Genomic DNA, 21882 nt, shown 5'->3' on the forward strand with positions numbered 1-21882 from the left:
CTCCTGAGATTATTGAGATGACAGACTTTGCATAAATCCATCTTGTCAGACTTTTATTATTGTGTTAATGGGAAATATTTACCTTAGGTTTTATGGCCACCATTACACTTACAAGAGCACACAATAGTAAGACCTGCTTTTTCTCACTAAGAAATCATTTTCTTAAATTTATAAATAAACAATTCAGATTGTAGTAAAGAGACATGACCAAAGCATATAATAGGAAAATAATGCTTTGGGTGTTAATGTATTTGTGGGGTGTGTGCCAGTTAAACTATTCTGGTGACTTTTAATTCGGACAGGTGGATCATCCATAGCCAAATAGTTTTTGTGTGATTTGTTTGTCTTTTCACACTCTGTAAAATTGAATACATTCAGCACACAGGGTGTTTTTGTACACTTGTGCCGGACTAAAACACAACACAATGCCGGGATGCCATTTTGAGAGATGTATTCTTCTCTCTGAAACTTGAGCTTTGTCATTCATACTTATGTAATGGTGTCCAATCTGCAGTAAACACAGGAGTATGGGGACGGCCTCACTGTGCAGGTTTTAAGCAGCGCTTTCAGCCTGTTGGGACGAACCAGAACAATGTGAGTCTGCTCAAATGAAGTTTAGTTACACTTTCTCACAAAGGTGCAACACTGACTGGCTTTATAGTCATGGGCACCACCTTGCCCCTGGAGGTAACATGAGGCTTGACCCTGTGTTGTTGGCAAAGTTTGGCGAAAGACTACCATGCTTGTGCTACAAGAGCTTGCATGCTAGAAGAAGTGAGAGGACAGATGAGAAGATGGCTAAAATATTACCTTTACGGTCATTAACACTAACACATATGTTGTTGTTTGAATAGAGCTGAGTTGTTACTGTATCTTTTCTACATACACACCCAACACCCTTTGAACGTGTGAAGTAGTTCACGTAGTTAATTATCAACTACATACATAAAATGTGTCCGTGCAAAGATGAATGGATTTGTGATAACATTGAAACCACATACTTTGTCTGGACGCTCACAAAATGTGCTTACGCATGGTGTCATTATTCTCTATAAATGGAAGCTACTGTAAAAATCTGATTCTTTTGTTCCCTGACCCTAATCACAACGAGACAAAAACACTGATACACATTCATGTTCAGTGTATCAGATGTCAAAATGCACGTCGTGTGAGACATCCTGTGAGATGCAGACAGTCTAAATTTTTGAGAGGCAGTAGTCATGGTGAGAGGCAAGCAGAGCAGACAGCTCCGAAGAGGAGTCTTACTGTTTTTTGATCAGCGGCCGTGGCACGCCTAAGGGCCAGGCGGAAGGACCTGAAAAACCAGCTGCCTGAGATTATTACTCTCAGCGAGGAGCAGCTCAGGGCAGTTAGTGAGCAAGCGTAGAGCCTCCTCCTCCTCCACACTCTCCTCCTCCTCTTCACATAAACACTCTGATTCCCACAGAATCACACCGCTTGTTTTTTTTTTTTAACTGTGTGTCTGTCCTGTCTGTGTGTACCTGTGGGACTGTCACTTTAGCAGCATCTGGGACTTATTTTTATTTCCTGGAGTTGCTCACACACTCTTTTACTTCATCCTGTCCTCGCCAACACAGACCTGCTGTGACTGTCAGCCTGCCACCGGTGGACTATGCCCCCCTCAGTCAGCTGAGGGAGGGGGCTCCGCACTGCTCAGGCTCCCATCTGGAGAAGGCTTGGGCTGAAATCAAAGAGTGAGACGGTTAGGTAAGTCACTAATCACTGCTTTTCACTCCCTTTCTTTTCCTCTAAAAGTGTGTATGCTACAAGTTTACGTCAATCTTTTTACGTGTCTGTCTGCGTGTTCAATTTGTGCCAGTGAGGGTGTGTGTCAGTACGAGGAGCTCTCCCAGACAACATGGCGAGACAGCAGGTGAGTCTCAGGTGAAAGGGAATAGCTCGCATTCCAAAAAACTCTCCTATTTAGAAACGTGGAGTAACAGCTGAACCCACGGAACAACACAAATTTATAGGGATGAGGGATTTATAGGGATAGTGACTTTTTTGATGGCATGCCTGCACTTATCAGCTCATCAGTTGCCACTACGTTGTAGGTAAATGCCTTCTGCCTGTATAGTCCTGCTCCAAGCTCACTAGTTGTGGATTGTGAATCGTGTACAGGGCATGATTTACACTTGAAGCTTTTAGTGGTTCACATTAATGCATAGTTTCTCGAGTAGGGGAGTTCTAAGAAAAGAGCACCTGTTTTTTTGTGTTTTCCGCTACTACTGGCTATTATCATCCTTGTCAAGGTTAATGTCTGTGTTCAGTTAAAATTAGACTTGCAAATGTTCTTAGCGATAGGTTTGGACTGAATTATGACACTAGACTGCTATAAAAACTATTAGTGTGGCTGCACGTGGAAGACATGTTAAATGAAGTAATTTCTTGTTTGAAAGTATGCTTTCTTATCCTGTCTTGAAAAGCAGACTGTACATAGAGGCAAAGCAGACACACATATGTTTGTCATCATCAGAAATCATGTGATTTTCACATGCTCATTCGCTCATCTTTGAAATTAGCAGCAACATCTTTAACATTATTTTTTTGCTATAAATGATCACTCCTGTTTTTAGGCTTCTACAGTCATGGCCAAAAGTTTTGGCAGTGGCACAAATTTTACATTTGACAAACTTTCCTGCTTCAGGTGCTTGTGATTATTTTGTGCTCTCCAAGCCAGTTGGTTATCACTTTTGCCTTGTGACATGGTGCTCCATCATGCTGGAAAACACACAGATCTCCACCAAACTGCTCCTGGATTATTGGCAGAAGTTGCTGTTGCAGGACCTTTTGGTACCATTCCTTAATAATGGCAGTGATTTTGGGCAGAAATGTGAGTGAGCCCTATCCCATGGATGAGAAGCAACCTCACACATGCATAGTTTCAGGATGTTTCACTGTTGGCGCAACACAGGAAGGATGGTAGCATTCTCCTTTTCTTCTCCAAACATCTATCTGATCTCCCAGCAGTCCCAAAAAGTCTAAAGGGAGCTTCGTCAGAAAAAATATCTTTGGACCAGTTCTCTGCTGTCCAATCCTTGTACATTCTGCAGAATTTGAGTCTGTCCATTATTGATATTGATATTTTTCTTGGACAGAAGCGGCTTCTTTGCTGCCCTCCTTGACACCAGACCATTGTCAAAAAGTCTTTGCCTCATGAACAAGCTCTGTACTGGTGGCTACACAATTCTGTAGCTGAGTCCACAGAAGAAAGTGGTCCTGGCACTTTCTGGACAATCTTGGACATCCTAAAGCCTTCCTTACAGCAGTTGAACCTCTCTCCTGATGATCCGGTAAATAGTTCTTACAGGTGCAATATTCCTAGCATCACTTTCCTTGCATGTGAAGCCACTGATGAAAAGCAATGACGACTGCAAAAGTTTCTTTGGAGGTAGCCATTGTTAAATAATGGTTACCACGCTGTTTGATTACAACCAAGAAACGGTGTGTCAGTGTGCAGTAGCTATTCTACCAGTAGAGTAGCTGTCCAATTCCACTTTCACAGTTAAACACCATATAAAGCCATGTTGATTAAATGTTTAATTACAGCACTTAGTGTCTGTGATGCTCTGAATACCTTGGTTACTCACTAAGGTCAATAAAAGTGTTGTGGAAAACCAATGGTTGGGCAAAGTTACATGTGACGTGATACTGGTGACCTCAGCCTGCTCCTCTAAGGCAACTGATCAGCCCACCAGTGCCTTATTAACCTGTTTCAAAGTGACTGCTCAAATATTGACTCCGGTTGTCATTTGATGAAGGTCATGCTGTGAATGTGTTTATGAGCATGAGTGCAGGAGGCTTTGGTGTAGTTAATGCACTGACGGCAAAAAGACAAACCAACAGCCTGCCTGTTTTTTGTTTTTTTGTTCCCCTCAGATAGAAAAGAGGAAACTAAATTGTTCCTGTTCTGCACTGAGTCCACTTTCTGAACAGACCAATAAATGATTTGTTTACTGAAGGTGAAAGAAAGGAAATTGAATCTGCAGCAATAGTGAATAGCAGCAATTTGTGAAACAACAAACTATTATTACTGTGAAGGGAAGACAGGCTGAGGACATGGACACTGGCATCAAAACGTGCTTAGATTAGGTTAAGTTACAAATTCCTTTGCCTGTTGTAAGGTTTTAATTCAAATACATGTCTGTTCAGTCACCATCTATCATCCAGTGAGGTAACAAGTCCAAGGCCTGCTGATGAAATAAGAATAAAGGCCTGTGTGTGAAGTCTGTGGAGACTTTACTGCATAAATCCCAAGTGACATGTTCCAGCAACTTGGATTTGTCTTTTTTTAGTCAGTAGGCAGAGTTAGCATTTATTTACTGTTTAATGACAGCTAAAGTGGCAACCTTAGTAGCTGAGGAATTAATACCCTAGTGCAGTTCCTCAAGTGGCCACATGAGGAAGGCACCATGTTAAAATCTCCAACCAGCTGAAATAAACTTATCTAGAAATACAATTTTTCAGTCCCGTGTCGTGCCCCGTGAACCGGAAATATCACGTCACTAACCGAAAGTTGCATGTCGCTAACCGGAAGTAGCATGTCGCTAGCCGGATTCGCTAGCTACATTTGCGTTCACACCTGAGCCACATTTGAGCCAAACCGGCTAGATCCACCCACGAGAGGTGGATCTAGCCGGTTTGAAATCAAACTTGATACTGCCGGATTCGAGGTGTTCACACTCAGAAAAAGGCCCGAATCCCGCTTTAGCCAGATTTTTTCCCCCAGTGTGAACGGGGTATTAGTGCTAAAGGTGCCGCTAAAGGAAACTAGAGACCACTTTACCACTTTACGTCACCACTTTAAACTCTTAATTAAAATTAAATACGTAGTCTACAGTTATGCTTTCAGGTCCTCAATATCTGCAGATGGATCTCTTATTAGGTCGTGTAAGTGTTCTGTATCAATAATATTTGTTCAGCTTCAAAGTTTTTTCTCCCATCAGGCTGCAGTCCTTGTTAGTCAGCAGTCTTTACTGTCACTCATGTTTGAATCTACCTGACAGATTTCCCCTACCTGTTATCATGACAATAAAGGATGTATGTTTATGGCTTATGGTATTTCCAATCTGTGACTAACGTGATTGCCTGATTATACTGTTTGGTTAGTACACTTGGAATGTAGCAGCCAGCTTAAGAGTAAATATGAAGCTGCTGCCAGCAACCACTTAACTTACTGTACTATGAAGACTGGTAATGGGGTTACAGTCTCTGTTCTGTCCATATTGAACAACATCCATTTGAGGTCAAATGCACTGAAAACATTGTCTGGGGGGAAAATACTTAGAACTTATTTGAGCTCAGCTTTAGGTCAGCAATGTCCAGCTGCTGAAGACATGAACTGGTTGTGTAGAATGGCGAGCTGCATGCGGCATACTGTATTCCTAGGAGTGTTGATTGGAGTTGTTTCCTCAGCTAAAGGCTCTCCTTATCCTTACATGACCTTTACTACGCAGTACCAAACCTAAGCGTATTAGTGTGATGTTTTATGTCTGTCCACACACCCTATTCTTTGAGAGTTGACATGCCTACTATCGTGAAACACAGGCATGTGCACTTACGCGCTTACTGACGCGTCCCCACCAATTATTTCATCCCCAACAACAAAAAAAAACTCGTTGGGTGCAGCAAGGGTTAAATTCCGTTGGAATTTCCATTGGACTCAATCTCCCCACCAATGTCAAAAGCAAATCTACACCCTTGGTACAGATCAAGATCTTCTAGGATTCTAGGATTTGTTCAAACATGCATAGGCTGTGAAAACAAGCCTTCTTACTGTATGCCTATCTGTGTATCTTTGGTTATTCCATCCATCACCTTACCCCCCTCCCCCCCTTGATAAAAGCTGGTTCATATAATCCCTTGTAGATTCATGTGGTGTTGTCCAAGACAGTCTTTGTTAGATAGCAGCAAAAATAACCTTTATTTTATACTATCCTGCTGATATCCTGATTGTTGTGACTTTTTTCAATAGGAAGCTTACTCTCCCATCTGTGTGTACATCAGCCATGTTTAAAAGGATATGAAGGACAATATAATTGTGCTGTCGCTGTGGTCGTGTTCAGTGTACCATTCTTCATAAGAACTGTGTCAATGAGACTTTTTGTGCTGACTCTTGTCTTAAACAAGAGTCAGTTGTCACTTTAAAAGTCTTGTGGGTAGCTGTGGTGTTATTGTGATGTTGTCACATATATACCCCTCTATTTAGAAAAGATCATCCACTCAGCCCACCATCTTTTGCCACAATGTTTAGATCTTAGATAGGATGTTATGTGGTGTGGAGTGGTAGTCAATCAATTGATTGTAATCTGCATCCTCACCAGTTGGTGGCACTAAAACTTTGAGACAGGTCCTTTAAGTAAATTCTGAAATAAATATTTTCTGAAGGACCTGATTTATATAAAATATCAATATCTATATGTAAATATATATATAGCAAAATTTAGCTTATTACTATAACTATTGAGGCAACTTGGTCATTTTGATTTAGGGCCATAAAAATAATATTGATCAGCCACATACTGTATTCTCTACTATGTTACCAAAGCAGTGGTGTTACTACCCTCCTACAGCATATGATCAGTCAGTCACTTATCAGCAGCTGTCACCTCTGCAAACAACAAGCCTGATATATGTCATTATTAACCTCTAAGCTTAATAGTACATCAACATGTAGAGAGTCAGTTGTGCAATGTTTGCCATTGATAACACGTTCAGGACACACAAGTGTCTGAATACTATGTCACTTCTATTCATTGCCAACGCATAATTAATATCCTCAAAAAGAAAATCAGGAATCCGAGTCCAATATTTTCTTCAAATCATGATCTTATTATTAGAAAATGCTAATCTGTGTTAGCATGGTGATAAGTACAGTTAGATCTGTCACAATGCTTCCTGGATTTGCACAGCTTGCAGGCAGAATGTAGCTTTACAGTCCATTTAATACATAAATCTATGCATACAAGCCACCGTATTTGTCCATGCATTACATGCTGAGGCAATGATATGGTAAAAAGGGACATAGAAAAACATATGACCTCATAATCTCATCTCATAAAGTCAACTAATTAGTGGTTTACAGAGGTTATATTGCAAGTGATAACTTCACAAGTGCTGTGAAATCAAAGGTTTTGCATAATTAGGAAATTGACTACAGTTGGTATAGCAGTCAAAGGCAGCAGAGAGGGATTGGGTTTGTGTGTGTGTGTGTGTGTGACAGCTCTTCCGTGTGCTTTCAGCTTTTTATAGCTGATGCAAATTTTGTCTGCTTGGAGCACTTGTTCTGATTCACTCCCAGTGTCACTCCAGCTAACCAGCCTTAATTGTCGCGTTTTGATGCAGCGCTTCTTACTTTATACGTCTCCACTAATTAAAATGTTGTGCTTCAAAATGAGGCTCCCACCACGACTGCAAAACCTTCTGTTTCTCTGTCAGTGTAATAAAATAATGATGTGTTTTCACACGGAGTAGACACCAGGGTAGGCACTGAACCCCTTAGATTAAAAATGAAAGTGAAGAGGCACCAAAACTGACTGAATTTAGAAGTAAATAAGTAATTAGCTACATAAAGGATTATATTGGAGAAGTCACCTTTCCTTTTTCCTTAACAAATATATAAATGAATAAGGGTTTACTACATCTCTGAGTCACTCCTCAATGACCTCATTATTTACCCTTTGTTCTACGTGTCATTATGTAAAAAGAGGATGAGGAAGTCCCAAGATGACGCTCGACTAGTTCCATTGCGCTAAATGGAAACAGCACTACACGTGACGTTGGTGTAAATCAGAAGCTCCCATAAGCCTACATGTAAATGTAAACTTTTGCTTTTATGGAACTTCAAAACAAACTGCCATGACTGCCTTTGTCATTGTTTAACGTGAAGTTTGCTTTGAGTTGTTATCTCCGTGTGTCTCAGGGGAGCTATTAGTTACGGGGACAGCCCTGACCTACAGCTGTGTGTGCAGATTATTTCCTGAACAGTATCAGGGATCCTCCTCTCTGCATCAAACACAACAACAGTTGCAACACACTAGATTAGATGGAGATTACAGTGTACTGACGTAAAAGCAAAATATCAGAGCTGACCTTAATATTTGCTGGAAGCAAATTGACACCAGAGGACATGCACTGTTGACAGTATGCAGTGTGATTATAGTCATGATGGAGAGCAGGTTATACCAGTACCTTGTTTTATTAGACCACAGGATTTAAAAGACTGTGTGGGTGTAATTACATTTAGGATATTGTACTGCCTGATTTCACCTTTTTCTCATTGACAGAAATGTGATGTGCCCTGACCTCTTCCAGTCTTTATGTATGTGTGTTATTGTGGACAATAATGGAACAGAAAAGGGTTAGCTGGCTGCTATCTTTATAACTCAGGTTGATGGAGTTATGATTATTGTTACATTATTTATATCTTTTTATGTCAACATCTGCTTCATATTCCTTCCTGTATTGTTGCTATTTGTAAATTCTAACTATTCTAACTATTCCTGACATGAAAGGTAATGATTTACGCAGTGAATGCCTGTAAACAACATCTGCAGCATAGCTCGGTAACATACATTGTTCAAAACAACAGTGTTGTAAGGCGTCAGTGGACATGTCAAACCAGCTGAGCACAGAGGTTTTATGTCATTGGTAGAAATGAATGTAGAACACGAGTGATTAAAATTATCTTAATGTTAGCTTTCACTTAGGCCCCGTTCACACTGGAGAAAGTAATTCCAGCTAGAGTAGGATTGAGCCCAGACAGCCGTTAAGCTGGATGCGTTCAGACCTATTTTCAAATCTGGCTAGCACACACTTGTGTCCGCACCATTGACAGTAAAAACTATGGACAGAGCCTCCGTGACGTCACCCGTTTGTTTCTGAAGAGCCGTTTTGAGTCTCAGTGGGAGGTTCCGGGACTTGATGACCGCCGCCATGTTGGCAGCGTCACGTCAACTAAAACTCCGATTATGGACAAAGAGGGGGAGCACGAGCGGGGTTTAGGGGGGCGGGCGATCGTGGAAGCAGGAAACCCACGCTGTGATACGTCAACTGTCTGTCACTCAAGCGGCAACGCCCATAATTAGGCGTAATTTTAAGTCCGAATACCATTGAAACGAGTGAGTTGTAAAAAAATTCACCCTCCCTACAATTGACACTAGCAGAGAACCTATCATCTGAGACCAGAGTGGTTTTTTGTACCAGGCTGTAAACATGTTTTTTTCTGCTGTGAAATCGGCCATTTTAACATGGGAGTCTATGGGAAATTACTCGCTTTTGGAGCCAACCCCCAGCTGTTGCGGCGTGAATTACAAGTTTTGACACTTCCGCATGGGCTTCCACTTTGAGCCCCGAAGGTTGCCGCTTGGTCCGCACTCAATCCGGCTTCATCCAGCGTGTGTGCTGTCCTCCAAACCACTAGGTGGCGCCTCGTAATATACAGTCCGTTCACGCCGCGGTAGGACCGCGTGTGCGCATGCGTCATGCGTTTTTTTTGTCCCTAGATCCACCTCTCGTGGGTGGATCTAGCCGGATTGAAATCAAACTGGATACAGCCGGATTCAAGTTGTTCACACTCAGAAAAAAACACATCTGGATTGATCTGGATGCGGCCGAATCCTGCTTAAGCCACATTTTTTTCCCCAGTGTGAACAGGGTATTATAGTAGTAGCCTACACTGACTTATTTCGACAAGGTTCATTTGGTCTTCACCTATTTATGAACTATGATAGTATTCTTTTTAGTCAGACCAGTGTTTTTTGTGTTTTACCTTGACTTGACATGTTTCGACTACTTCCTGCAGTCTTCCTCAGAAGTCACATGAGAAGTCACATGAGACTTCTGAGGAAGACTGCAGGAAGTAGTCGAAACATGTCAAGTCAAGGTAAAACACAAAAAACACTGGTCTGACTAAAAAAAATACTATCATAGCCTACACTGACTATTCTGTCCTACATTGTCTTGATTGTTGTGGTTAAACTTTCATTCACTGCTGCCAGTCCTCTGCCACATACATTTTTCATATCATTTCCTCATTCTGCTCTTGTCATTGTGACGAGACATAAACGATCCCTGACATGACCGCAGTACTGTTTAGTGAATATACTTTTGTCTCGGCAGGTTATTGCTGAAGATGCAAGCTTCAACTGTCTCACCTGTGACCAACACTACAGTTCCATCTAACACAACCACTGTCACCAAGTCCAAAGAACAAATACTCATCCAGAGTAAGGATCATTTGTGTCCGTGTGTGTCCGTGTGTGTGTGTGTGTGTGTGTGGTGCTCACTTCCTTCTTTGTTTATTTCAAATGAAACACACCCAGTGTGTTTGTTGTAGACACCATCAGATCTTCACAGTGTCCCGTATGTACCAATAATGTGATAAGCCAGGCCATACAAATAACAACCTGTTGCATCACACAGCCTACTCTAGCGTATACAGGAGTGGCACTTTTTATGCATTTCATAGAAAGTATTTGCCTGTGAGTGACAGCACTGCTACATTCTGACACACAAACTCCTGAAGGATACACAAGTTGCACCACAACAAAAACAAGAGAATGTCACACTTTAGAAGAGATGCACACCATGCAAAAACTGGTTCAGAGGGTTCATTCCTTCCCTCTCTTTGTCTCTCAGGTTCTGGGGCTATGATTGCTGTCATTGTAATAGGCATCATCATCATTCTCGCCCTTCTACTGATCATCCTGAAGACGTACAACAGGTGGGACGGCATTCCTGCTAGAGGAGACAATTCCTACATACAACTATGCTATTTATATCGTCTTCAAGAAAGACTAGTTACACTCTGTATCTTTTCACACGGTTATAAAAAAAAAACAAACCTATCATCATACCATATCACATCTATGATCTGCATGCAGAATAGAGGGGACATTCCCTTCCTAGGTGCTTTAGTTTAATCTGGTTATCACCATCTAATACTTCAGATTTTGTTTGTGGAGCCCTCGCTCACATAATGTAGCTTATTAACTTGTCATATGAGTTGTTGTATGCCATATGAGTTTCTTAACATTAATGTTTTAAGGGAATTTTGAAAATGAATTGAATATGAGAATTAAGACAATTGAGCCACTGACATAATAAGTCATTAAAATAAGGCTTCTTTTACTGTATTTATTTTCATTTTAGTAGTGGAGTTATGATTGAGGACATACAGTATAATGATTCATCAGTTTGGGATCATGTCACAAGCATAAAAGCAATAATTACGTGTGTCTTAAGTTTCAATTTCATCCTTTCATCAGTGGTGGAGGAGGTACTAAAGCTTGGTACTTAAGTTTACCCAGCAAAATACATACTTAAGTGAAAGTATAAATGCTACATCAACAAAGAAAAGAATTTCCCCTCAGGGGTTTAAATAAAGGAATTCTGAGTCTGATCCTGAAAAACAATCCTACTTAAGTGAAAGTCTTAAGTACGTACTTTTAAATGTACTTAAAGTATTAAACGTAAAAGTACTCATGTCACACAGATGTCACTACTAGTAAATCCCTGCCAGCAACCCTTTTCTTTGAGGCAGACACAGAATGCTCTGGTGTATCCATGAATCAGTTTTATATTTTTTTAATACACCCACTGGTGGCTCAGTTCAGTGGCTCTGACTCTGGATCCATGTTCTATGGTAAGGTTAGCTGCAAAGGGCAGGAGTCCAGTGACAGTCTATCTACTGCCGTGCTGTTCTGCTGTCATTGGAGCTGATAGAGCCACCTGATTGGTTGAAACTTCACAGACAGCAACACAATCCATATCGTTGTTTAGATCGAGGCAACATTTTGGTGAAACTGTATAAAAGGTAACGACAAACATTGTAGAAATGGAGTGGAGTAGAAAGTATGGATAATAGCTGCAAAATGTAATGGAGGAAAAGTCTTAAGTATGCACTATTATTGTTAATTAAGTATACAAACGTAAAAATGTACTTACAGTAAAGTACGGTAAAGAAGTACAAATACTTAGTTACGTTCCAACACTGCCTTTCATGAAGGATGTCTCCTCTTGCAGAGGATACTAGATAGGAAGCAGTAAAACCTTCAAACTAAAACTTAGATACTTCCTGATAACCTCACTTAGAAACCTTCCTTAACTGCAACAAGTTCAGATTAAGTCAGATTTTGTTTGTTTATTCATGTACATTAGTAGTTAAAATGTACCTAAAAAATGCTGTAGTGCTGGAAGACAGTACATAATTTATTGTTATTTAAGAGAAAGCCCCAATACTTCAACATCATAATGTCTTTATTTGCAATGTTTTTAACAATATAATCCTGTTTAAATAATTTCAAGAGAATGCTGCATCTCCTCTGACATAATTGTGTAACCCAGTTAAAACAAATGGCACTTTATTTATCATTGTATTCTCTTTTTTTGGCCAGGCGGACACATGCATCCAGAGTCCTGGGAGCCAGGGGGGGCTCCAAACCTCGGCCGAAGATGTCCCAATCCACAGTTCAGAGCAACTTGCCGCTAAACACCATGGGAGTCAGCTCAGTGTCTGGCAGCCTCAGCAACTTCAACTCATCCTCAGAGAACGGCTTCCGGCTGCCCAGGGTGGAGCTCAGCAGCGTGGAGGGGAATCACATAGAGCAGTTCAGCACCACCAGCGGCTCCACTGTAGTCACCATACATGACGTTCCATCGTTAGGAAACACATAGCACCAACAAGGACGGGTGGTTTCGTCTCAAAGCAGACAAGGACTGACGGGTCGTCTTTGTCCCTGACCACATACTGTGCTGACTGAATCCTGTGGAAATGTATTGTTGTCACTGGCGATTCTCCAACAACTGAGCCACTGCTGGTGATGGAAAACAAGATGGTGTAAGGAAATATACTTTATGAACAAACAGTGGATGTCATGAAGGATGTTGCGTGATGGTTGAGTGGAGACCTTGTTTTGAAGTAATAGCTTTTTGGCTAAAGTCAGTGTTCACAGTATGTAAGGCTGTTTAGGTGTGTACTGTTTGCTCATAGTAATTGTGAAGAAATGTGTAGTAAAGACTAATGTCTGAACACTGATGGTCTTAAGTATGTACATTTCTGAATTTTTTGACAACCATATAGATTTGTTAGTAAACATGAAGCCAGTCTAAACTTCAGAGGACAAAGACTGACCGATAGATCATGTTGCAGGTTTATTTTCATCAGTTATTCCTTATTTATCTGACTTACTCAGATTAGTTTTTCTTTTTACAGCCCATCATTAAAATATCAATGCATATCTTTTAGAAGACCATATTTTGTGAAGCATCTGCCAGCCTAACTCACTGAAGTGAATCCTTGCTAATTTGACACCAAAGTATTTTGCACTTTATTTTTGTTCCTTCCTGTATTTGTTTGTCTGTGGTTCATTAGTAAATGAAATGTAAATAAAAATGTCATTTCTTATTTGTGGATCACCTGTATGTTCAGTCTTTTGTACAGAGGTCAAACTGATATGAAAGTTATTGCTCCCTCTGCTGGTAGCTTTTGGTTACGCAACATTTAAAAAAAAAATCCTCCAAGGCTGCATTCAAGAAGGCAATTCGTTGTAAAATATTACATTTCCTCAAGCAGACCGTCGTCAGTTCATAGCTCGGGACTGTTACACACACACACACACATATATGTTTTTATTATTTTAAGTTATAGGCAAAATGTACTGAATATTTTTGAAATTATTCCTCGACCTCGTCGTTTAACAAATGTTTACGAATGTCCGAAGAACAGTCTTGAATGCGACTTATCTATTTACATTACGATGGTCACCGTGGGTAAGAAGCTAACAAGCTAATTTATCCTGAAAAATGATGCTGTTTGCCAAAGATTCAAAGTTTGCTTTGTACATTTAGTTTGAAGATGCATGCATATGCAAGTTCTCGGTTACTATTACGCGTTAATAATAATAATAATAATAATTATGGCATAGGCTAGCTAACATCTTATCGTCCATGCTAAGGAAGTAAGCTAGCTTACAAACGTTACATGCCAATGCTACTGTAAACACATTATTCGTGTGTCTGTCACGCTTTTATCGGAGGGTGATTTGTATACCACACACATGTGTGTGTGTCTGATGTGTTGCAGCGGAGGTGCTGAGTCTTCTGCTGGTGTCGGTGCTGTGGGGCTGCACTAACCCTTTCCTAAAAAGAGGCACAGAGGGGATAGAAAATGTGACAAAGACCAACAGAGTCTCTCAGCTGCTGGCTGAGGTCAAGTTTCTCTTCCTGAATCTGAAGGTATATTTATTTATTTACAGAATATTTGAGCCTGTGTTTTGCATGTTTAAGTTTAAGTAATATATATTTAAATACATCTTCTGCCCCGTGTTCAGTATCTGGTCCCATTCCTCCTGAACCAGAGTGGCTCTTTGGTGTACTACTACACACTTTCAACCACAGGTTAGACACTTTGGATTTTCTTTACACAGTCTGATTGTGGCTAAATGTACTCTGTGAAATCCAGAGCTTCAATCAGTGAAACCTGTCACAGCTGGTACAGCAAGGGGAGCTCAGCTGCAGCTAATAACACTAATTATAACTGAGCAGCCACACAGGTTTCAGAATGGATTTTTAGCGGTGAAGGTAGCCTTAGTACTGTCTGGTAAACAGGTTTTAAATGAGTAAAACACTGTAGCTGTAAATTCACCTTTTGAAATATATTATTACACAGAAAAATAGTGTTTGTGTGTATAAAAATGGAATATTCCTTTCTTCCTTTTATTTAAAGTTAAAGTTTAAAGTTAAGATATTTAAAACACTAATATTTTTAAATAATAATAATAAATTAAATAATAAAATATATATATTTTTTTTATAATGGATTGACTGGCACATCAATCAGTTGTACTTAATATGTACCCCTAAATACAATAAAAAAATAAAATAAAAAAAATAAATAAATAAAAATTAAAAAAAAACACAAATTAAATAAAATTAGATTAGATTAGATAAGTGATGGACCAAATAAGATCTATTAAACCATAATTAAGAGTTTCATTGTGCAGCACTCACAGTAGAAGGTGAGAGAGATGATTCTACGAAGAGCCTGATGCTGTTGCCAAGCGATGGTAAACATTTTAGCCCTCTTGTCTTCTGTTGGAGTAGCAAACCATTGTTAATAAATATGAGGCGTGCCTCTTCAACTATATAATCTCTCAGATTCAGCCCTCTGATTTTATTTTGCCCCGCTGCGAAGTGAATGAACATACTGAACCTTACAGCTACTTGTTGCACTATGATTATCTTAGATCACATTTCTCCCCAACTTAGCCTTAACATTAGTCTGTGAACACAACAACCAATCAGGGTCTTCCCTCTCTTCCAGAGCTGTCCCTCGCTGTTCCAGTGGCCAACTCCCTCACCTTCCTCTGCACTCTGCTGACTGGCAGGTTACTGGGTGAAGAGTTTGGAGGCAAACGTGAGTCACAATATGTTTCCATGTTTTGTGTTGTTTTTATACTCACTCACTGATATTCAGTCATATTGATTCATATAAGGACAATATCCCAGGACTACGGTGGATGCTGCCATCAAACACCAGGCTTATAGAAAGCATTTAGAGATTTGGGAAGCAGTGAGCATCTAATTCCCTCCTGAGCCTTTCTCTTCTTCTTTTCACTGCTTATGTTGACATGTTTTGTTTTTCTTTCGTGTCCTCCCACACACACTCTCTACAGAGGCTGTTGTGGGAATGTTCCTCACCATGGCTGGCATCACTCTGTGCGTGATAAGCTCCATTGAAGACAAAGACGCCGTGAAGCCGAATATGACTCACCCTGTGCACTAATGGAGATCCCTTACCTTTCATGTGATTCCTTAGCTGGGAAAGGGGCCGAAGCAGAAGACTCGAAGGGGAAGATTTAGATTCAGGCAGCGGCTCTGGTGGGAGAGTTGCGCCTAAATGAACCCTGCCTGAGCTTCAAAAGACCCGTCCAGAAACTCTTATAAGCCCGAGCTGAGGGGGAGGGTTCATGCAGGGTTCACCCCTGAGGCAGACTGGATTTATGGTGCTCCCATAGAAATCGGTGGTTGTTAACTTTTACTTTTAAGCGCTCCGCTGCCTCACAATGAGACTCGCATCTGCATAGATGCTATAGAAGCCACACACAAATAAGGCAGGGGTTTGAAATGGACCAATTAGACGTCACCTTCGGCTTTAACAGGGACAGTTTATGGGAGCAGCCTCCTGTCTGCTGTAGCATGTGTTCGGGGGACTGATTGTTTACCATGAGGATGTTTTGCTACTTAAGTTTCTCTTCTCCCTCTGCTTCTTTTTTTCTGCTGCCTTGTAAATGTGATAAATTACTGAAGATATATGTGTGAAATGTCTGAAAAAGAACACACACGTGTAGTAATATATGTTTTTACTGTCACAGTATTTCGTTGATACAAGACACTGTATGGATGAGTGCTGTTTTCTATTCCTGCGTTGTTGCTGATACGTTGTGAATACATTCACCTGTTCTTCACCACAAATATCTCTAATATGTGCTTTTTTATATGTACATGTATGGAATAAATCGCAGCATTGAACATTCAAACAGCTGTGAACAGTCGTTCTTTTGGCTAAGATGTATTTTTACCAGCATTGATGATACTGTGAGCATCTCTTAAAGCGTTTGTTCTTATTTTCTAAAACAAAACAGGAGTTAATGTTGTTTCCTTGGCTCATCACCAAAGCACTAACAATGTAATTAAACATTCATTCAGGCGCCCTGTAGTAACAGTGGTTGGTTACGACGCTGCAAGCTCCTCCTGAGGGTGGTTCTGTTCCGCTCTGACTGACGGGGCGTCCTCGCCGCTCTCCTGTCACAGGAAGTAAAATATCACATCAGTGTCAGGTTACAGCTCAATACTAACTTACATTTACAGATAAACCACCACAGAAGTTTAAAATATAAAATAAAAACAATATATACACTACCGTTCAAACGTTTGGGGTCAACAGGCCAGATCTACAGCTTCTCTGATCAACAGTTCAGCTGTGCTAACATCATTTCACAGGAGTTTTCTAATCATCAATGAGCCTTTTTAACACGATTAGCTAACACAATGTATCATTAGAACTCAGGAGTGATGGCTGCTGGAAAAGGGCCTCTGTATACCTTTGTATATATTCCATTAAAATCAGCCTTTTCTAACTAGAATAGTATGATGTCTGTGTGTCTGATTACTTTAATGTTATTGTCATTGAAAAAAAAAAAAACATTTTTAACATTTCCCCAAAGTGACCCCAAACCTTTGGACGGTAGTGGATGTCTAATTGTTATAATGTGTATTATATTATGGTATCCATTCTTGCATGTATTGGAAGCCAGTGGAGAGAATCCAAACCTGGTGAGGAGCTGTATCTGATATCAGTATTCTGTATCTATTGCAAGTCCTTAAGAGGTTAAAGCTAACTTTTAAAGCCTGCCAAGGGAAAAACACAAATAATCGCATATATAACCTATAATAACCTGTGGTGTTTCAGGATGTGAGGTGGATAAACTGACCTCTTCCTCTCCATGCTTTCCCTGTGAGCTGGTTGATGAAGGCCTTGACGTCTTCATCAGCTCAGCCTCCTTCTGTAACGAAACCACTCGGATTGTTGACTGTGTTTTTTTGTCTATATAAACCAACTCTCTGCTTATTTAATGTGTGTGTGTGTGTGTGTGTGTGTGTGTGTGTGTACTGTACTTTAGTGTTAGACTCCTGCTCCTGGTCAGATGACAGTGCCTTTTATAGAACCAAAAAAAAAAAAAAAAGCAAAGGAAGAGGTAAGGTGAACCTGAATCATGTGTTATTAAGGCAGATAAATAAATATCCCTTTTTTTTGTTTGTTACAAAAGCTGCAGGTGAATAGTGGCTCTGAAAAACAAAACATACCCACCTGCTGTGTGCTGTGCAGAGCCTCCTCTGTGTTATTAACGTCCTCATCATCCACTGTTTCTGCAACTCTCTGATATGTAGTTACAGGACATATTCACCACGTGTGTCAAATAATCAGTATGCATTAGAATGTGAGAAAGCTGTGAAGCTCACCTGATCCACAGGAAGCTCTGTGATCGTGCCTTCATCCTCCTGCACCTCCTCGGCTCCTCGGACCTCCTCCCTTCTTCTCCGTGGCGCTCTGTGAAACACGCTGGGCTGAACTGGACATCAAGAGAAGTTAAGGCTCTTATAACAACACATAAACCTCACTGTAAAGACACAGATTTTAGTGTGGAGTCCTAACCAGATCCATTGCTGAGTGGTGCTCTCCGGTTTATGCGGATCCTGGCGGGTCTGGCAAAGAACCCAGAGCTCTCCTCCGCTCCTTCCCTCCTGCCTCTCTGCTGGGATGCCTGTGGGGCCGCGGCTTCATCTCCAGTCGACTTCACCCTCCGAACGTCTGACTGTAATTCACAGTGTGTTGCATATAGACAAAGCAAACAGCAGTGTGGATACATGCCAGTGTATTTTTTTTACCTCTGGGGAGTTGAGGAGAGCTGAGTCACTGTACTGGTCTTCAGGGCCGCTTCCTGCTTTCCTGTTCTAAGAGGAAAAACAAAGAAGGTGTTCTTGCTTTTGTGCTCTTCTGACAGCTGTCCATTAGACCTGCCCTGCTGCAGGCACCACTGACAAATATTCACCTCATCTCTCCTCAACAGCCTCCTCTTTCCAGGGTAATATCTACAAAATATACAAAATATTATCATTATTTCATCTCATGGCAGCCCTTAGATGCATTAACACCCCTGCATAACAATTACCTCTCTGCAGCTTTAGAAACTAGCAGCTCTACATAAGGAAGTTTCTTGAACCTCTCCGTTCCCACGGCAACATAGCAGTGGCCAGTCTCCAGCTCCCCAGCTGAGGACACAGCCGCTCCCTCCAAAGAACAGAGTCTGAAAAGGCACAGATATTTACTAGATGTGTGTGTGTGTGTGTGTGTGTGTGTGTGTGTGTGTGTGTGTGTGCCACTGACCTGCGCACCGCCCCGGTCCGTAGGCTGACCTTCGCTGAGACCAGACTCAGGATCTGCTCCAGGTCTTGCTTCATGCTGCGAGGAATGATGAAGCGGAATGGTGGGCACAGGAGGTCTCCGTTACGGAAAACACTGAGCAGATACACGGAAGGAGAGATTAGCATTGTTAAAAGACACTTAAACAATACTTCATAACATACTAGAATAATGCTTCATAACACAGCCCATAATATTTGTTTTGATGCTCTGTCAATGAATTACTCATCATTGCTTACTCTGCACATGCTAACTGGATAACTATTCTCTTGTGCCAGGATGTTTGCAGGTATCACTGCTGCTACACAGGCCTAATGCAAAAATATGGCAACATTTAGCACACATTTATTATAACATTACATTTTACAAGTCAAACTGAAATGATGTGGAAGCTCCTGAAAACCTCCAACATCTCAGATTGTAGCTGTTCTGTACTGAAGAACTGGGCAAAAATTCTTCCAATCCACTGTGGATCAGCAGCAATAGAAACCTACGATATTTGTGGTGATCGCTGCACAAGGAGGTCACAGATGACATACTTTTTAAGGTTCACAAACTTTCAAGCAGCACTGTATATCAAGGGGGTGTTCACAAATACACCTGGTGGTACACAGGCCTAATCCAAGACTGTAAGAGGAGGCCAACATCATGACATCATTTAAAATAAGAAGGGATTTTCAACATAAAATTAATGAGTTTAACAAGTGAACCATGTAGATATGTCATGACAGCTGACTGAAAAATGGATGGATGGATGGATGGATGGACATCTCATCAGAGGTTTCATTATATATAAAACATAATTCTAATGTGTGTGATTAGTCCAACTCACTGTATAATGCAAGGCACAGGTATAAACTTCCTCCATTTGGCTGAAACACTGGGCCTCTGGATTAATTTAGCCTGCAGGAAAGGGGTGGGATCAGGAAATCAGATGCATGGTACTGTAGAACATCACAGTGATGTCATTTTTCTCATCCATATTAAAAATTCTCTCATCAGATTGATGTCGAGCGTACTGTGCTCATAAATGACCCTGCACGTCCATCACAGCAACAATCACTTATCTCATATGCGTAATGACTGAATAACTATTCCGCTCGTGTCAGCTCGAGTGCTGGCGCCATGGAAACTAACATCACTCCTCAGACTCCTCAGATGGCTCATTCACACACCGTGTCTGATGTGAAGGCTCCACTCAAAGCTCTCAGTCCTCTGTCAACGGAATCTGGAGCCAATACCTGTGTCTGGTCGGAACAAAGCAGGCATTGATAATCTCCTCTTATTGTTTTTCCCTTGAAGTGGCCAACATTTGATTTGATTGTGTGTGTGTGTGTTTGTACATTAGGCCTGCCCGGACACGCACACAGCTCACAGATCACACTGTGTGGAAGCATAAGTAACACACACACACACACACACACACACACTTCCTGCATTGCTCCACAGCAACCACAACACAGGCATGTAAGACTTTAAAATCTGTTTTCCAAATGGCAAAGACCCAAGGCACACACACAATCACTCTCCACCACTCTTGTATTTTTTTTTTTTTTTTTAAAGAAAAGTAACCCTGATGGTGAGCACACTCTGAAGCGCTCATTGCTGCCAGCTGGTCAGAATACAAAGCAAGTGCTTGTCAGCATGAGTGGCTCTGTGTGTGTACTTATGAGTGTGAATGTTAAAGGGAGCATCATCATCACCATACTATCAGATCAGCCTATCAGATTAAATACCAAATTTGACCTGTGACAATATGCAGTTGTAATTACCGACTGAAGCTAATGTCACATGAGAGCCTTTAAAATGTGGACCAGTTCATTATTTCTGGTCATTTACATGACAACCGGAGAGATCAGTAGCTCAAAAGGGTGACCCATGCACACACACACACACACACACATCTAATGTTAAGACAACAATGTAAGCCTGTCTTGGTAATGGAAGATCTTGTTGAGTCAGTATAAACACAGTGGAGGTGCATTCCTTCTAGTTACACTTAAATTAATGAGTGATAGATTGTGTTGCCTTTAAAAGACATTACAAAATAAAAGCCTACCTGTGCTTCTTCACGGGTTGCAGACTGCTTCTTTGTCCCTGCGTTCAGGTAACTGTGCGTACAAAATAGTTCAATAAACATTGGTCTAACTATATATCACACATGATCAAAGTCAAATTCATTGATACTCACTCCAGTTTTTTGAATCTCTCAAAGCCAGCAGCAACATACTGGGCTCCTGTTTGTAGATCCTGGAGGTCTGCGACCTTGTGGCCCTGTCTGGGGGTGTATAAGTTCCTTATGGCAAGAGGAGCGCCGATGCTCTGGGTCACCTCGTTCAGAAAGGCCTCCATGGTGGCCACTTGTCGCTGGTTGACCACGAACCTCCGTCCGTTGTGGAAGGGGTCTCCATTCCTATACACCACCACGCTCTTCACTGGAGGCAGGTGAGCTGTAGCCAGAGTGCTGGCAGCCATCTCGGAGCCAGCTGATCACACACACACACACCACTAAATTCTTTCCCAACAGATAGTCTGTATACTTAGAATTATATAGACCAAACACACACACACACAACCTTTAGGTGATTATTTTAAGAAAAACTCACAACAAGCCTGGAGGAAAATGAAGCTGTGAAAAAAAAGCCAAAGGTGCAAAATCAATCCCTTCTGTTGTTGTGGTCTGTGTCTGGACTCCCACTCACCACGTTCTGCTCTTCTCCACACACACACACACACACACTTACACGGACACTACTCCACTGACGGTGGTGAGTATTTCCTGGTTGCTATGGCAGCGTGGCCAGCAATGACTGGCTTTGTGGGCCAAACCATCGGCAGAAACCACAACAAAAGAGAGAGAGAGAGACAGAAGAGGAGGG

At 41.2% G+C, this 21882-nt stretch overlaps 3 protein-coding genes across 4 annotated transcripts; 2 read left to right on the top strand and 1 right to left on the bottom strand.

Moving 5' to 3' along the window:
- Nucleotides 1-1443: 1443 nt before the first annotated feature.
- On the top strand, nucleotides 1444-13434 carry ncmap (non-compact myelin associated protein). 2 transcript variants are annotated; one of them, XM_028396180.1, is made up of 5 exons: nucleotides 1444-1728; nucleotides 1841-1894; nucleotides 10141-10247; nucleotides 10660-10744; nucleotides 12417-13434. In XM_028396180.1, the coding sequence occupies exons 3-5, from the start codon at nucleotides 10154-10156 to the stop codon at nucleotides 12694-12696; spliced, it is 459 nt and encodes a 152-aa protein (XP_028251981.1). In that variant the 5' UTR covers nucleotides 1444-1728; nucleotides 1841-1894; nucleotides 10141-10153; the 3' UTR covers nucleotides 12697-13434. The 2 variants fall into 2 exon arrangements, with proteins under 2 accessions (XP_028251981.1, XP_028251980.1); XM_028396179.1 differs by lacking the exon at nucleotides 1841-1894.
- Nucleotides 13435-13597: 163 nt separating this feature from the next.
- On the top strand, nucleotides 13598-15847 carry tmem234 (transmembrane protein 234). The gene is made up of 5 exons (XM_028396181.1): nucleotides 13598-13791; nucleotides 14105-14256; nucleotides 14352-14418; nucleotides 15344-15436; nucleotides 15696-15847. The coding sequence occupies exons 1-5, from the start codon at nucleotides 13779-13781 to the stop codon at nucleotides 15803-15805; spliced, it is 435 nt and encodes a 144-aa protein (XP_028251982.1). The 5' UTR covers nucleotides 13598-13778; the 3' UTR covers nucleotides 15806-15847.
- Nucleotides 15848-16435: 588 nt separating this feature from the next.
- Nucleotides 16436-21714, bottom strand: dcdc2b (doublecortin domain containing 2B). The gene is made up of 14 exons (XM_028396182.1): nucleotides 21610-21714; nucleotides 21195-21489; nucleotides 21063-21114; nucleotides 19836-19906; nucleotides 18968-19099; nucleotides 18753-18887; nucleotides 18633-18672; nucleotides 18469-18534; nucleotides 18236-18395; nucleotides 18043-18152; nucleotides 17891-17959; nucleotides 17698-17736; nucleotides 17514-17585; nucleotides 16436-16824 (listed from the first exon to the last, which is right to left on the bottom strand). Exons 2-14 carry the CDS (start codon nucleotides 21476-21478, stop codon nucleotides 16753-16755), a joined length of 1302 nt encoding a protein of 433 aa, XP_028251983.1. The 5' UTR covers nucleotides 21479-21489; nucleotides 21610-21714; the 3' UTR covers nucleotides 16436-16752.
- Nucleotides 21715-21882: the final 168 nt, after the last annotated feature.

The sequence above is a fragment of the Parambassis ranga genome, chromosome 22 (assembly GCF_900634625.1).
Source record: "Parambassis ranga chromosome 22, fParRan2.1, whole genome shotgun sequence".
Taxonomy (NCBI): domain Eukaryota; kingdom Metazoa; phylum Chordata; class Actinopteri; family Ambassidae; genus Parambassis; species Parambassis ranga.